At 37.6% G+C, this 14865-nt stretch overlaps 1 protein-coding gene across 1 annotated transcript; it reads right to left on the minus strand.

Moving 5' to 3' along the window:
* Positions 1-3812: 3812 nt before the first annotated feature.
* On the minus strand, positions 3813-7070 carry LOC127118917 (uncharacterized). Its single transcript, XM_051049150.1, has 3 exons — positions 6805-7070; positions 4460-4665; positions 3813-4301 (listed from the first exon to the last, which is right to left on the minus strand). Exons 1-3 carry the CDS (start codon positions 6904-6906, stop codon positions 4034-4036), a joined length of 576 nt encoding a protein of 191 aa, XP_050905107.1. The 5' UTR covers positions 6907-7070; the 3' UTR covers positions 3813-4033.
* Positions 7071-14865: the final 7795 nt, after the last annotated feature.

Raw genomic sequence — 14865 nt, forward strand, 5'->3', positions numbered from 1 at the left:
GAAAATTTAATTGGACTTTTTGAAGTTGCTTTGAATTGAATTTGAGGTTCAACTTTGTTTGTTTATTTTTTATTTGTATTTTCTTTTAATTCAAAAAATACCAAAAAAATATTATTGACTTCTTGACTTGTTATATTCATTCCTCTTCTGTTTGGTGTTGATTAAGGTTGAATTGATTCAACTTTGATCAAATTCATTGGATCTTGTGGTTTGAGAATCCTTAAGGATCATCACCTAGAAAGATGAATGAATTTGATCAAGGATGAGTTATCCCTTGATCAATTGGGATTGGTTGTTGACTTCTTAGCCCCCTCCATTTCATCTTCATCCCTTTCTTTCCCTCAATGGCCAATAAGTTAAAGTTTTGAGGTTGGTCTTGACAAATAGGAGTTTAATCTTCTTTGGTCCAAACCAAACTTAACTTGATCCATGATCAAGTGAGTTATTTTGTGTCAAAGATAGGTTACTTCTTGGTCAAGCAAATAATCAAAAGTCAATACAAGGCCCTTCCCCTTTTGTTTGGCATGGCAAGTTTATGGAGCTTGGCTTACTAGTCATGACCTCTAACTTGTGTTCTTTGCCTATATTCTTATTGACCGGACTCAAATAGGTGTGGCTACTATATTAGTCCACTTACGATTGCTTAACATAGCGCTACATTGTCTTATGACAAGCTAACATAACTCTACTAACTACTAAGTTTAATTTGAGCTTTTAAATTCTTGTCATTTATTTCTTGCTCATTATTCATCTTGATTTTCATCTTTGCTCACTTGAGCACATATTTTATGTTTATGTCATTTTTCTTTTGCTCATTTGAGCCCATTATTGTATATAAATATATTTCTATTTTGTGTTGTTTTGTGTTGTTTTGTGTTGTTTTGTGTTGTTTTGATGTGAACAAAAATGCAAAAGGAGAAAGGACTTAGAATTAGGATTTACCCATGCTTAAAGGAGTTCAAGAGCAACTAGGCCTCATGCCTTTAGAATGCTAAAATTCAAAGTTGACCTCAAAGGACTTCTCCTCAAACTTATTCTTTATCCATTCCCTTTATTATGTTGTGAGCTTTTTGATGTGTGCTTTGGTGTGATAGGAACCTCATCTTAAGATTGTGAAAAGAGGACCATTGTCATGAGTAACCAAGTTAAGAGCCAAGCCAAATGGAGATCCTAGGAGCTTGAATTCAAACTATTGATTGCTTGTTTTGTATGCTAAATCCAAAGGAAATGAGCATCTTGAGTCATCTCTATATGACTCCAAGAAAAGGAACTCCAAGGGTTGTCTCTCCCCTCTTATCTTTGTATGCTTTAGGAATAGCCCTTCTCTCTTCTCCCCCCTCTAACCAAGCCAAAAATCATTTTCAAAACTTTGACTTTATTTCAAATTAGAAACCTAGGCCTTAGGCCTTTGACTTTTCAAAACCATTTTCATAAATACTCATTGTAAATAAACTTTAATCCAACTTTGACCACATTTTGTAAATAAATTTAACTTGTAAATATAACCTATTTCAAGTTGTTTTTGTGGTTCCAATGGCCACTTGTTAAAACCTTTTCAAAAACATTAGTCATAGGTTTGAGTTATCATAGTGGTTGATGTAAATCTCACCTCATCCTTAGTGTTGGATTATAAGCCTTCCATGTTTATTATAGGGTTAACCCCTCACTAGCATGTTGAAGCCTTCCTCACATGGTGGATTGTTGGTTTAGGTTGAGTTATCTCCCTTTTATAACAAAAGACCTTAAGGCTTTTGATTAAAATCAATTCACCAATCTTTGAAATTTTTACCACAAACTACGAGGTTTTGATCCTCCTTAGTGATGGTACGTAGGCAATGGGTTCATCCATTCAAACAACAAAATTTGTAAATATAATCTATTCTCTTCTCATCCCTCCAATCTTTTTGCACAAATCTTTTCACAAATACCAACCTACAACACATATTTGCAAAAAGGGTTCCCTTGGAGTACTAAGGATGTTTTGGGTGCGTAAAACTTTCCCATTTCATAACCAACCCCCTTATCTAGATCTCTGACATTTTTATTAGTTTTTTATTTGAAAAACTTCTTACTTGGCTTTTGTTCGCTTTTTAGCCTTTCCTTTGGACAAATAAAAGTGTGGTGGCGACTCGAATTGTATGTTGACTTTTGGTTTAGTCAATAAACCTAAAAGTAACAAAAACCCCGCTACAGCAGCTCATTCAACAACAAAAGTCGTGACTTGGACATACCATTTTGTGGAAAGGATGCAAGAGTTCGAGAAATTGAGCAACATTGAAAGAGAACAAATGCATAAAAGTCAAAGCGGGTACCACTCATAGACTTAGTCGGCGAGAACTATTTCGATTCGTTTTTATTTTCTATTTAGCTGGACAAATAAGTATATACAGTTGCGTCTCAATATTAATGAAGTGTAATATATTCAATTTCTTAATATTTTAATACATTTTTTATCTTTGCCAAACAAAGTCATCAAGTAGGTTATGTTTTCTGCCTGTTCATGAGAGGTTTCAAAGATGTATCTCTAGAACAAGATAATAGGGTGCAGAACCTGAGATATATCTCCGAAGTCAGCTGCTAGAATTTGTGAGGTCCATATTTGTCTACAACTGCTATAAATTAAGCTTCTCTTGTTTTTTATTTCACACAAATAGAAAATGTCTCAAATATCACAAATAAACATCATCTGGTATATCGCAAATGTCTCCTTCTTCAACGCGACACTCAGGCGAAAGTTTAAGCTTAAAGAGTGCACCTTTCTTGCAAATCTAAAATACAAAGTCCATAATCTCCTACCTTACAGAGACAATCAAAAAATTATAAAGTTCGAGTATCTTTCACCATCGATTGACAACAAAGGGGAGATTGAGTTCAGCAACTTTGAGCTCAAGACGGATGCAGATGTAAGGACTATGTAGAATACATTTTTTCCATTTCGAAACAAAAGTTTCGCTCAAGTTGGAAGCAACGATTTCAAGATCGACCGAAGATATTGTGAAAATGTTAAAGCGTCCACGTGAATATTGAAGTATAATGTTGCATTTTATGTTGAAATTATCTATGTAATGCTTATTTTATGTTATAAATGTCAATTTTATTTTGTCAAATTATAAGTTTTTTGTTTTTGTCTTGGATATTGTTGTGCATACGTTACGGAAATGCACCTACCGACACATTCCTGATATGCATCTCCAATTTAAAAAAAAAAACTCAATAAATAAGCGTCACTCAAAATGACCTAAATTGCATATTAGGTGTGTCCAAAGATGTATATTCAGAATCTGAGGATATTTTAGTATTTTCGCATGGTGCATTAAGAAATTTAAAGAAAAATACACAAAAATCTGTCACAAAGAAGATGAGAAGATCCAATAAACCCAAGTCAAATCGCACTCTCTATGGAGGAGATTTTAAGTGTTATCATTGGGAGTGAAGAAGGTCGAATCAAAAGAGATTGAATAGCCTGAAAGAATATAAAAAATAAGGATATTCCGAATCAAAGACCACACAAAGATGAAAATAACACAACTGCAGCAGTTGACTGGGAAAGGTGAAATGTCATGTTGATTCATGTGTTGAATGAGTCGTTGACTATTAATCAGAAAAATGTTCTATATTGTTTCCCTATTATTAAAGTTACCTCTATTGCTTTATCTTGGGTTGTTACATGTTACTAAGTTTTATACATCCTTATTGTAACTAATGTTTTGATTTTGATGCTCAACACGCGCACACGTAATGCATACAGCCTCAACATTTTTACACACTTCCAATCTGAAGTTTATCTGAAACCGATTACATTTGACACATGATTCCACAAATTTAGCTTAATATAGACTTTGCCTAAACTTCAATAATAATGGTATAATAACTTGTCTCTGAGCAGCAACATTCACCAGACATTATAAACACCGGTTAACTAAGCAAAACAAAGTCAAAACCACTGTTTTACCAAGTAAAGAAAATCATAGAGACAGTCCATTGAAATGAAGACTCAAAATTTGTTACACTTCTATGATTCATCAATGCGCCATCACGCATATCCGGTCATTCCAACTGAGGAACTAACCCGATTGGCCTTCTGAGAAAGCAGAGTTGTGGATGCCTTGGTGAAGTACATGTAGTAGTATACATTAAGAATCATGGTTGCCACAATGAAAACTGCTCCGGCAATGAATATTCCTTTCCTCAAACTTTCACAAGAGAAGTTCTGTGCATAAATTATTCCTCGGTATTTGGTGTGATACGCATTCTTTGTTGCACCGGCTATTAAGCATGATTCTGCAACAAGAAAAGTGGCCCTGCAGGGAAAAAAACAATTAAGCAAGTGAAACTAAAATGACTCACCAGTGAAGAAATTGAATGATTTCAGAGATCACAAACAATAATTTTGATGTTTCATGAGTAACTCGAGATCAGACAAAATGGAAATAGTCACTCAAGAATTCAGAATTGTTACCAAGATGAAAGAAAATATATGATGGACCAGGCTCGATTTCCACCCGGTGTTAAAGGCCTCCCAAAGCACATGCACTTTGTCACGCCCATAAGTAGTGATTCACCTGAAAGAAGAAACAGGAAAGCACCCACACCATAACCAGTTGCAACATCTGAATTGTAAACACAGTATGTTTCATTTGTTCCTGCCGTTATGTTGATGGTTCCCTGTGAAGAGCGAAGAAAAGAAGACAAATTAATGTTAACTAAGAAGAATAACCATAACAACTAAATGATTTATAGCACACACCATATTCTAATCAGCATTGAGTGGGAACATGCACCATAAACTACGAAACACGGGCACTCCTAGTCATTCATGAAAGCAGTGTTTCAGCTGTGAAGAAGACATCTTTTCCGGCAAAATTGTAGGTAGCACAAACTGATTTTCAGAGATAAAGCAACAAGAAATGCAAGCTTTCAGGAATCACTAGGAGAAACTCAGTTAGATGAAAGACTGTATCTGAGAAGGTTGAAAACTAGGAATAGACTTTGGGATATTAGGATCAAGATCTTGTTAGGAGCACGGATCCTCCATTTTAGATAAAATATCGATACCAAGTACGTATCGTATACCGGTACACGTACAGTATCAACTTTTTATTTTTATTTTTGAAATTGGTACACCAATAGGTGCACATTTGGTACCACGTACCCAATTTTTTTTCATAATTTAGATTTTTTTTACTGGGTAAAAATTAAGTTAATTATTCTATTTATAAATAATAAAAAAATGAAAAGAAAAAGCAAATCTTAACCCTTCTCTTCTCTGCCTCTTTGACATTATTGTTCTCACTGATCTCTGCAAACTCTGCAAACTGGAACTTTCAATCTAGAGGAAAGGCTGTCCCACATAGGGACAATGAGATTTGTATTGAAAGAAATAAATGCATACGGAGTTACGTTGTGGATGCAAATGAAAGACTAGAGGCAACCGCTGAATTTGTTAAATTCTAAAGAGAGTTTGACCAAATTTATTCGGTGCAAGATAGGTGAAACTTGAAACCAAAGGAATGGTGGGTAACTTACGGATCTTCAATCCCTAAACTCCAATCCATTGCATTGAAACTTTTTTCACAACCAAGTTCTTCATCTTCTGCGAAGAGAAATTGGAGTACATATGAATTTATTCACTCATTGAAAAGGAATAGGCTCAATCCAGAGAAGGCTGAGGATTTAGTTTTTATTCATACAAATCTCTGTTTTCTCTCAAGAAAGAGTAAGGTTTATAACGAAACAGCAACAAAATATGAGATATTGGTGGATGTGAATGTGATCTATTTGATGGAGGTGTTATTCTTGAAATTGCTAGTCTTTTTCTCGATGAATCTGAATGAGAAGCCACTCTTTTTAATGATATTGGAGAGGAAAATATTGATATTCAACCATGATTTTATGATTTATTGATACTTTTTAAATGTGATTTATTTATGTTATTGCACATATATTAACTATTTTTAAGTAAATTATTTTTTAATTTTGATGTTTTGTTATTTAAACAATATAATTCCTTTATTATTTTTAGAATTATATTTTAAAAAATTTATACTAACATATTCGAGCCTTAGTTTTTCTAAAAATAACGTACTCCATAATAGTAACTGTATCGGATTCGTACCTATACCTACGCAACTCAGATGCTTCACAATGGAAACAATAATAAGTATTCAAAGAGCGTGTGTATCGGATTCGTACCCGTACCTACGCAACTCATATGCTCTCATATGCTTCACAATGGAAACAATAATAAGTATTCAAAGAGTGTGCGTATCGGATTCGTACCCGTACCTACGCAACTCAGATGCTTCACAATGGAAACAATAATAAGTATTCAAAGAGCGTGCGAGCATTATATTCTTGAAGAGAGGTGGGTGAAGGAATGGGATAAGGAATATGTAAAAAATTGATGCAGGGACTTTTTTATACTTTAGGTGAAGAAAAGAAAATCTTCAAAGAAAGAAACGTCAAGAAAAGTAAAGAAAATGTGAAATAAAGGAGTCTAACATGAAGAAATCTTGGAAATTATTATACAATTTAACAACCAACTAACAAATTCAATAATCACACAACCAATTAAACTAGTAGCATTTCAAGAACTAAAGTTCAGAAAACATAACAAACCTAGCATTTTGCTTCTTACATGATAGGCAAACCCAACCCATACTAAAAACATAATCTAACATAGATCCATTTCAATTTAAGTTATGTTTTAAAAAAATTCATAGAAATCATGTTATCTAGGGAAAAAGATAATTGAAAACAAAAGTAAATTAAAAGAAAAGAGAGAGACAAAGAAGAGTAACTCACAACGCTTCTTCTTCTCTCAGCGGCAATGGCGAACCCAAATGCGACTAAGCAGAAAACAACTACTAAAAGGTGCACAAGAGTGGAACCTCTTCCCTCCGCCATTTTTACCGCTAAGAACTTGTGTGAACTTTAAAATGTGAAATGGGTTTTGTGAAGCTACTACCTGAGTATAAAGAGTAGAGAAAAACAGTGAGAAGCTGAATCGGAAAAAAGTGAACAAAAACAAAAGTGACAACTTTTTTTCAATTTCTAGTGTGAAAAAGTATTATGAGAAGAAGGAAAGTAACATCCTTGTTTTGATAAAGTTGTTGTGATAAAGAAGGGAATCTTAATCCCACACGATATGTTGGCGCGTGGTTATACGCTCGGTTCAGAAGTTGATGAGATGATGAATTTATTTATCAATGTGAATTGGATTGTCCGTCTTTCTCACGCTCCTTGTGGGGTTACGGTTACGAAGCTGCTCCTTGTGGTATTTATTGTTATTTCTTTAAATAAATGAATAACTTTACTATCTCTCTTCGAAATAAATTAAGACACTTTTAACCTTTTCTTTTTCTTGCCCATTTCATGTCACACAACCTAAGGCACATAAATTATTTATTTTTAAGATAAATTATTTTTTTTCTTTTGGAATTTTTTTAGAAAAATAACCTACTTTTTCATTGAAATTTTCAAAATCTTTGGTTTCAAAAAAATTCCAAAACTACCTCACTTTTAGGAGGAGACGTCAATTGGATTGGTTATGACACATGCTCTAGCCAATTCAATTGGCGCCCATGTGTATTACTTCAGAGGAGACGTCAATTGGATTGTCACCTCAGTGTAAAATGCATTTTTTTATAAATGGTCTACGTGATACATAAATTTGAAATAGGACCAATTGATATTAATAAAATTTTCCGTTTACACAAAAAAGCCTAATGGTGATGACCGGGATCACCTAACCGACCTCCGGTCCCACATCCCCTAGCTACCCTAATTTGTGGCCCTAACCCACGTTGATGATTCACCACTGGTGTTTGAGCATTTGAGGGGCCAGGAGTGTCACTACCAACTATAGGAGATGGCTTGTTGAGGTAGTTAGACAAGTCAGTATAATCTTCAATATGCATCGAGGGTGTACCGCCGTAGCTGAGTTCATGACCCATGCCAGAGTAGTTGGGTTGTGGTTGACTCATTGGTGGGCGACCGAGATGGTTGAAGGGAGACATGGGTGTGAATGATGCGTCGAGGAAAGGTTGGAAAAGTTGTTGGGGTGTTTGGTAGAGATAGGGTTGTTGGATGTTTTGGTTTTGTGAGGTTTGGGTTTCTTAGCTATGGTGGGAGGAGGGGCGTTGGTGTTGAATGATCGTTGGCTGTTCTGGCTAAGGCGGCTTTGGTAAGGTGATGGGGTGGGTGTGAAGCGATGTTGGGTCTCAGGTTGATGGTCAATTTGTTAGTGGTGGTATGGGGTATGCTCTTGGTATTGGGGTTGGGTGTATGGCATGTTTTGGTTGTATGTTTGTGTGTTAATTGAACGGAACGTTTGACGGACAGGGGGTTGTGTGTATCCGGTCTGATACTGTTGTTAGGGGTTTGATGTTGAGGTGTCAGGTGTGTAAGTCATCTGGCGTGGGTCGTAGAGGTACATATCCTCGGCGATGAACTGAAAACCAACCAATCTGTACCAAGCCATATAAGTACGACTTGGTTTTTCTTCATTTGGCATGACTCCGTCAGTTAAGACATGGTCATGATAGTGCTTCCATTTGCGACACTCCGATCTTGCGAAGCTTTACCATGGATTGAAGTTCCATTGGTTGTTAACTTTACGCAGATGCCATTCTCCTAGGCTTGCTGGGGGATCTGGGATGTTTTAGGGCATACCGAACTGCAACTTCACACGATGACTGTTGTGCATCTCCACAATTGTGAACCGTATTATTGGTGTGCATGCAGTCCATACGGCCGCGTCTTCAGCGTTGACCTCATGGTCATGATCCAAATTAAGGTATGGACGCCAAATGAACTGAAATGTGAAAGAAGATGGGATTATAATCTAGGTAGAAGAAGTTAACAAATTATAACGAAATAATGAAGTTATTATCCTTACGTTTGTCGGTTGAAGGTGATCCAACAGATTGCGATACTGAGTAATACAGTGTCTAGGACATCTGTTATAACTCATACCACGTGCAGACCATCTACACCAAAAAGTTAAGAATATTAGTTAGAGATGATAATCTTTAAAGAAGTAAGTAAAGATATAACAATTTAAAGAACTTACTTTTGTGCATACGGGAATGTGAAAGGGTTGTTGTTGACGGGTGCTAGGTGTAACACCCTTCTAAAATACCCCAACTATCTAATTAAATTAACAACATAAATCAGAGTAATCATGCAGTTAAGGGTGTCACACAATCACTTCACACCAATCACCGTAATATTTAGTCATGCTCATTATTTAATTCAAAACATAAATCTTTGCATAATACGCAGCGGATAGAAATCTCATCAATCATGTAAAACATGTAGCATATTACATGTAAACTGGTTCAACAATCATCAACAACACAAATAAAATGTTCCCTCCCGATGTTACATCTATCAGAGCATGACCCTCTAAGGAGACTACACTAGACTCCAAGCATTAGCTTCTACTCAACTCATTGCTCGTTACCTGAAAAATAGTTGTAAGGGTGAGTTCCTCAATCGATATAATAAGCATTATAACATATCATGTCATGTTAAGTAATTTAACACATTAATCACCCTAATTACATTCACACATTCAGTAACGGCACATCAACTCAAACATCATACTCCACACCAATACAACTCATATTCATACTCAATAGCAACACAACACACGTATAATATTGGAATACATCCATTCATATTATACGCCATACATAATTTATGCAATGAGACTCCACACATGCGGTACCGACTATTCGTGAACATATAGTTCATCTCACCGATCAAACCCAGATACGGCTACCAAGCCCACTAGTCCCACTCAATTGAGACCTAGTGACTCACTCACTAATTCCTCACCACGGGAATTAGCTACCACCAACTCACTAATTCCTCACCACGGGGATTAGCTACCACCAACTCACTAATTCCTCACTATGGGAATTAGCTACCACCATAAAGACTACAATATGCATGCTAAATCACCTAGCAATGCAAGATCATCAACAATAATCCACAATGGACTTATGCTCACACTCTAAGCCATAAAACAGTCCATTCACAAACACATGCATAATATATACACTCATAGCATTATGCATACCATCATACATCATCAACACACTCATCAAAACATCATATCATGTCAATTAATCAATCACAGTATTAGCACACTCTACTAATACCTACACTGCTCAAAACGGCGGGAATTAATCCCTATTACATCATAGGCCAACATAGGCCAACCCTCAAATAGGCACACAACATTTAAAACACCAATTTTCCACTCTGCAACAGTGTTAACCGGTTAACGCCCTGGGTTAACCGGTTAACGCAGCACAAACACGCTTCCTGCCCAAAACTTAACAGTGTTAACCGGTTAACGCCCTGGGTTAACCGGTTAACGCAGCACAAACAGCAATATTTCAGTAATCACAACAGTGTTAACCGGTTAACACCCTGGGTTAACCGGTTAACGCAGACAAAACAACAATTATTCAAAATACATAACAGTGTTAACCGGTTAACGCCCTGGGTTAACCGGTTAACGCAAGACAGAAGTTGTTCCTGCGCTAACACAAAGCAGAATGCAGACTTCTCCGCATTTTCCGCCGTTGGAGGACTTCCGGACCTCCGATTCCAATTCCGTAAAAAGCTATACGTCCAGCAATTACGACACACACCATTATCGATTCAATTACAGGTTTCACACAACTTATTCATCAGAATTTCTCAGCATTCCAAATCCCAATTAGGGTCAATTCAACGGTTTATCACTACCCATTACATGCTAACCCATAATACCCATTAAACGACGATAAACCCCCCTTACCTGAGTTAATCCGGCGAATCTTTAAGCTTCAGCTCTTCCCTTCTTCAACCCCCTTCCTCTTGCTCTGCCTCTTTGCTCTTTTTCCTCTTTCTGAGCCGCTTCTCTGTTTTCACGTGAAAACTCTTCTTTACCAAATGGGCTCTTTTCTTATATCCAACTTATATATATTTTCCAATTTATATTATTATTCCAATAATAATAATAATTCAATAATTCCAAAAATAATAATAATAATAATCCAATTATCTAATTAAATTAATAAATATATTATTAACTTAATTTAAATAATTATCATATTATTATCGGGGTGTTACAACTCTCCCCCACTAAAAGAGTTTTCGTCCTCGAAAACATACCTTAAGCGAATAACTCCGGATAAGACTCCTTCATCTGACTCTCAAGTTCCCAAGTCACATTGCCACCTGCTGGTCCTCCCCAAGCTACCTTCACCAAGGCAATCTCTTTACCCCGCAACTGCTTCAACTCTCGATCCTCGATCCTCATAGGTGATGTTTCAACAGTCAGGTTATCTCTCACCTGTACATCATCTACTTGGACTACATGCGACGGATCATAAATGTACCTCCTCAACTGAGACACATGAAAAACCTCATGCAAATTCGCAAGCGACGGCGGTAAAGCAATACGATAGGCTACCTCCCCTATCCTCTCCAAAACCTGATAAGGACCAATAAATCGAGGTGTCAACTTCTTCGACTTCAAAGCTCGACCAACACCAGTTATCGGAGTAACACGAAGAAACACATGATCTCCCTCTTGGAACTCAAGTGACTTCCTCCTCTTGTCATGATAACTCTTCTGACGACTCTGAGCAATTCTCATCTTCTCCTGAATCATCTTAATCTTTTCCGTAGTTTGTTGAACAATCTCTGGTCCAACCACAACACTCTCACCGGACTCATACCAACATAAAGGTGTCCGACATCTCCTACCATACAAAGCTTCAAACGGTGCCATACCAATGCTCGAATGAAAACTATTGTTGTAGGTAAACTCAATCAAAGGCAAATAACAATCCCAAGCACCTCCTTTTTCCAAAACACAAGCCCTCAAAAGATCTTCTAGTGACTGAATCGTCCTCTCAGTCTGACCATCAGTCTGCGGATGATATGCAGAACTCAATCTCAGCTTAGTTCCCAAAGCCCTCTGCAAACCTTCCCAGAACTTCGATGTAAATCTAGGATCTCTGTCCGAAACAATACTCGACGGAATACCATGCAAACTTACAATCTTCTCAATATACAACTCAGCTAATCTCTCTAACGGATAATCCATTCTGATCGGAATGAAATGAGCCGATTTCGTCAACCTGTCGACAATCACCCAAATGGATTCATAATTCTTATTTGTCCTCGGCAAACCAGAAACAAAATCCATACTGATACTATCCCACTTCCACTCTGGAATAGCCAACGGTTGCATTAGCCCAGACGGCTTCTGATGCTCAATCTTTGACTTCTGACAAGTCAAACAGGAATAAACAAAACTCGCAATTTCTCTTTTCATTCCCGGCCACCAAAATAACTTTTTCAAATCATGATACATCTTCGTAGCTCCAGGATGAATACTCAAGCCACTACGATGTCCTTCCTCCAGAATACTCTTCTTAAGTTCGGTAACATCCGGAATACACACCCGATTACCAAATTTCAAAACACCATTCTCATCAACTCTGAATTCACCACCTTGACCTTGATGCACTAGAGTCAACTTATCAACCAAAAACACATCGGATTTCTGACCCTCTCTGATCTCATCCAGAATACCACTCGTTAACTTCAACATTCCCAATTTAACACTATTGTGAGTACTCTCACACACCAAACTCAAGTCTCTAAACTGCTCAATTAAATCCAATTCCCTAACCATTAACATAGACATATGTAATGATTTCCGACTCAATGCATCAGCTACTATGTTTGCTTTACCCGGATGGTAATTCAAACCAAAGTCATAATCCTTCAGAAATTCTAACCATCTCCTCTGTCTCATATTCAGCTCTTTCTGATCAAACAAATACTTTAAACTTTTATGGTCACTGAAAACCTCAAATCTTGACCCGTACAAATAATGCCTCCATAACTTCAGAACAAATACCACAGCTGCCAACTCTAAATCGTGTGTCGGATAATTCCTCTCATGAACCCTCAGCTGTCTCGAAGCATACGCTATAACCTGCTTATTCTGCATCAACACACCACCCAAACCCAACAATGAAGCATCACAGTAAACCTCAAATGATTCCGACGAACTCGGTAATATCAGAATAGGAGCAGTAGTTAACCTTCTCTTTAACTCTTGGAAACCTTCTTCACACTTTGAGTCCCAAACAAACGCTTGCCCCTTTCTAGTCAACATCGTCAACGGTAACGCCAACTTAGAAAATCCCTCAATGAACTTCCTATAATAACCAGCCAAACCAAGGAAACTTCGAATCTCAGCAACAGACTTAGGAGCTTCCCACTTAGATACCGCTTCTATCTTAGAAGGATCAACAGCAACACCACCTCTTGAAATCACATGACCAAGAAAACTAACTTCTTCTAACCAAAATTCACACTTCGACAGTTTAGCAAATAACTTCTTTTCTCGTAGAACTCCTAAAACCACTCTCAAATGCTCAGCATGCTCTTCTTCAGATTTCGAATACACCAATATGTCATCAATAAACACCACAACAAACTTATCTAGGTACGGATGGAAAATCCTATTCATATACTCCATGAATACTCCAGGCGCATTAGTCACACCAAAAGGCATTACAGAATACTCATAATGTCCATACCTTGTTCTGAAAGCAGTCTTCTGAATATCCTCAGTTTTCACACGTATCTGATGATACCCAGATCTCAAATCTATCTTGCTGAACACACTCGCACCAACCAACTGATCCATCAAATCATCAATCCTCGGCAAAGGATACCGATTCTTGATCGTCACTTTGTTCAGTTGCCTGTAGTCCACACACAACCTCATAGTACCTTCTTTCTTCTTAACCAATAACACTGGTGCACCCCACGGTGACACGCTCGGACGAATAAATTTCTTATCCAACAGATCTTCCAACTGACTCTTCAATTCAGCTAACTCAACAGCAGACATACGGTACGGAGCCATCGATATCGGTCTAGTACCAGGTACCAAATCAATCGAAAACTCAACTTCACGCTCTGGCGGCAATTCATTCACTTCTTCAGGAAACACATCAGGAAAATCACACACCACGGCTAGATCGCAAATCACCAGTTTATCTTTAGCCTCCAAGGTCGCTAACAGCATAAACAACTCTGCCTCATCTGCTACTGCCTCATCCACCTGCCTTGCTGATAGAAACAAACTCCTTCCTCCCTCAATCTCAGGAAATATCACAGTCTTATCAAAACAGTTGATAGAAACTCGGTTAAACACCAACCAGTTCATACCCAAGATAACATCGATCTGCACTAATGGAAGACACACAAGGTCCATCCCAAAGTCTCTACCAAAAATACTCAAAGGACAATTCAAACAAACTGAAGTAGTAGTCACTGAACCCTTCGCAGGAGTATCAATCACCATACTTCCACGCATCTCAGATATCTCTAACTTAAGTTTCACAGCACAGTCCAAAGATATAAAGGAATGAGTAGCACCGGTGTCAATAATAGCTACAAGAGGAAAGCCATTAATATAACACGTACCTCGGATCAGACGATCATCTGCAGAAGTTTCAAAACCCGATAAAGCAAAGACCTTACCTCCCGACTGGTTCTCTCTCTTCGGCTTAGGACACTGTGGGCTAATATGACCCAACTCTCCACAGTTGAAACAAGTCACAGTCTTCGACCGGCACTCTGCAGCCAAATGACCACCTTTTCCACACTTGAAACACTTCCTCACAGCACTGGTACACTCATGGACACGATGTCCAGCCTGACCACATCTGTAACACTTAGCAGGGGCACTAGAGTCTCCCCCACTAGGCCTCTCCATTCCCCTCTGCTTCTGGAAACCTTTGCCAGTTGCATACGGTTTTCCACGATCATCCT

Source organism: Lathyrus oleraceus, chromosome 2, assembly GCF_024323335.1.
Source record: "Lathyrus oleraceus cultivar Zhongwan6 chromosome 2, CAAS_Psat_ZW6_1.0, whole genome shotgun sequence".
Taxonomy (NCBI): Eukaryota; Viridiplantae; Streptophyta; class Magnoliopsida; order Fabales; family Fabaceae; genus Lathyrus; species Lathyrus oleraceus.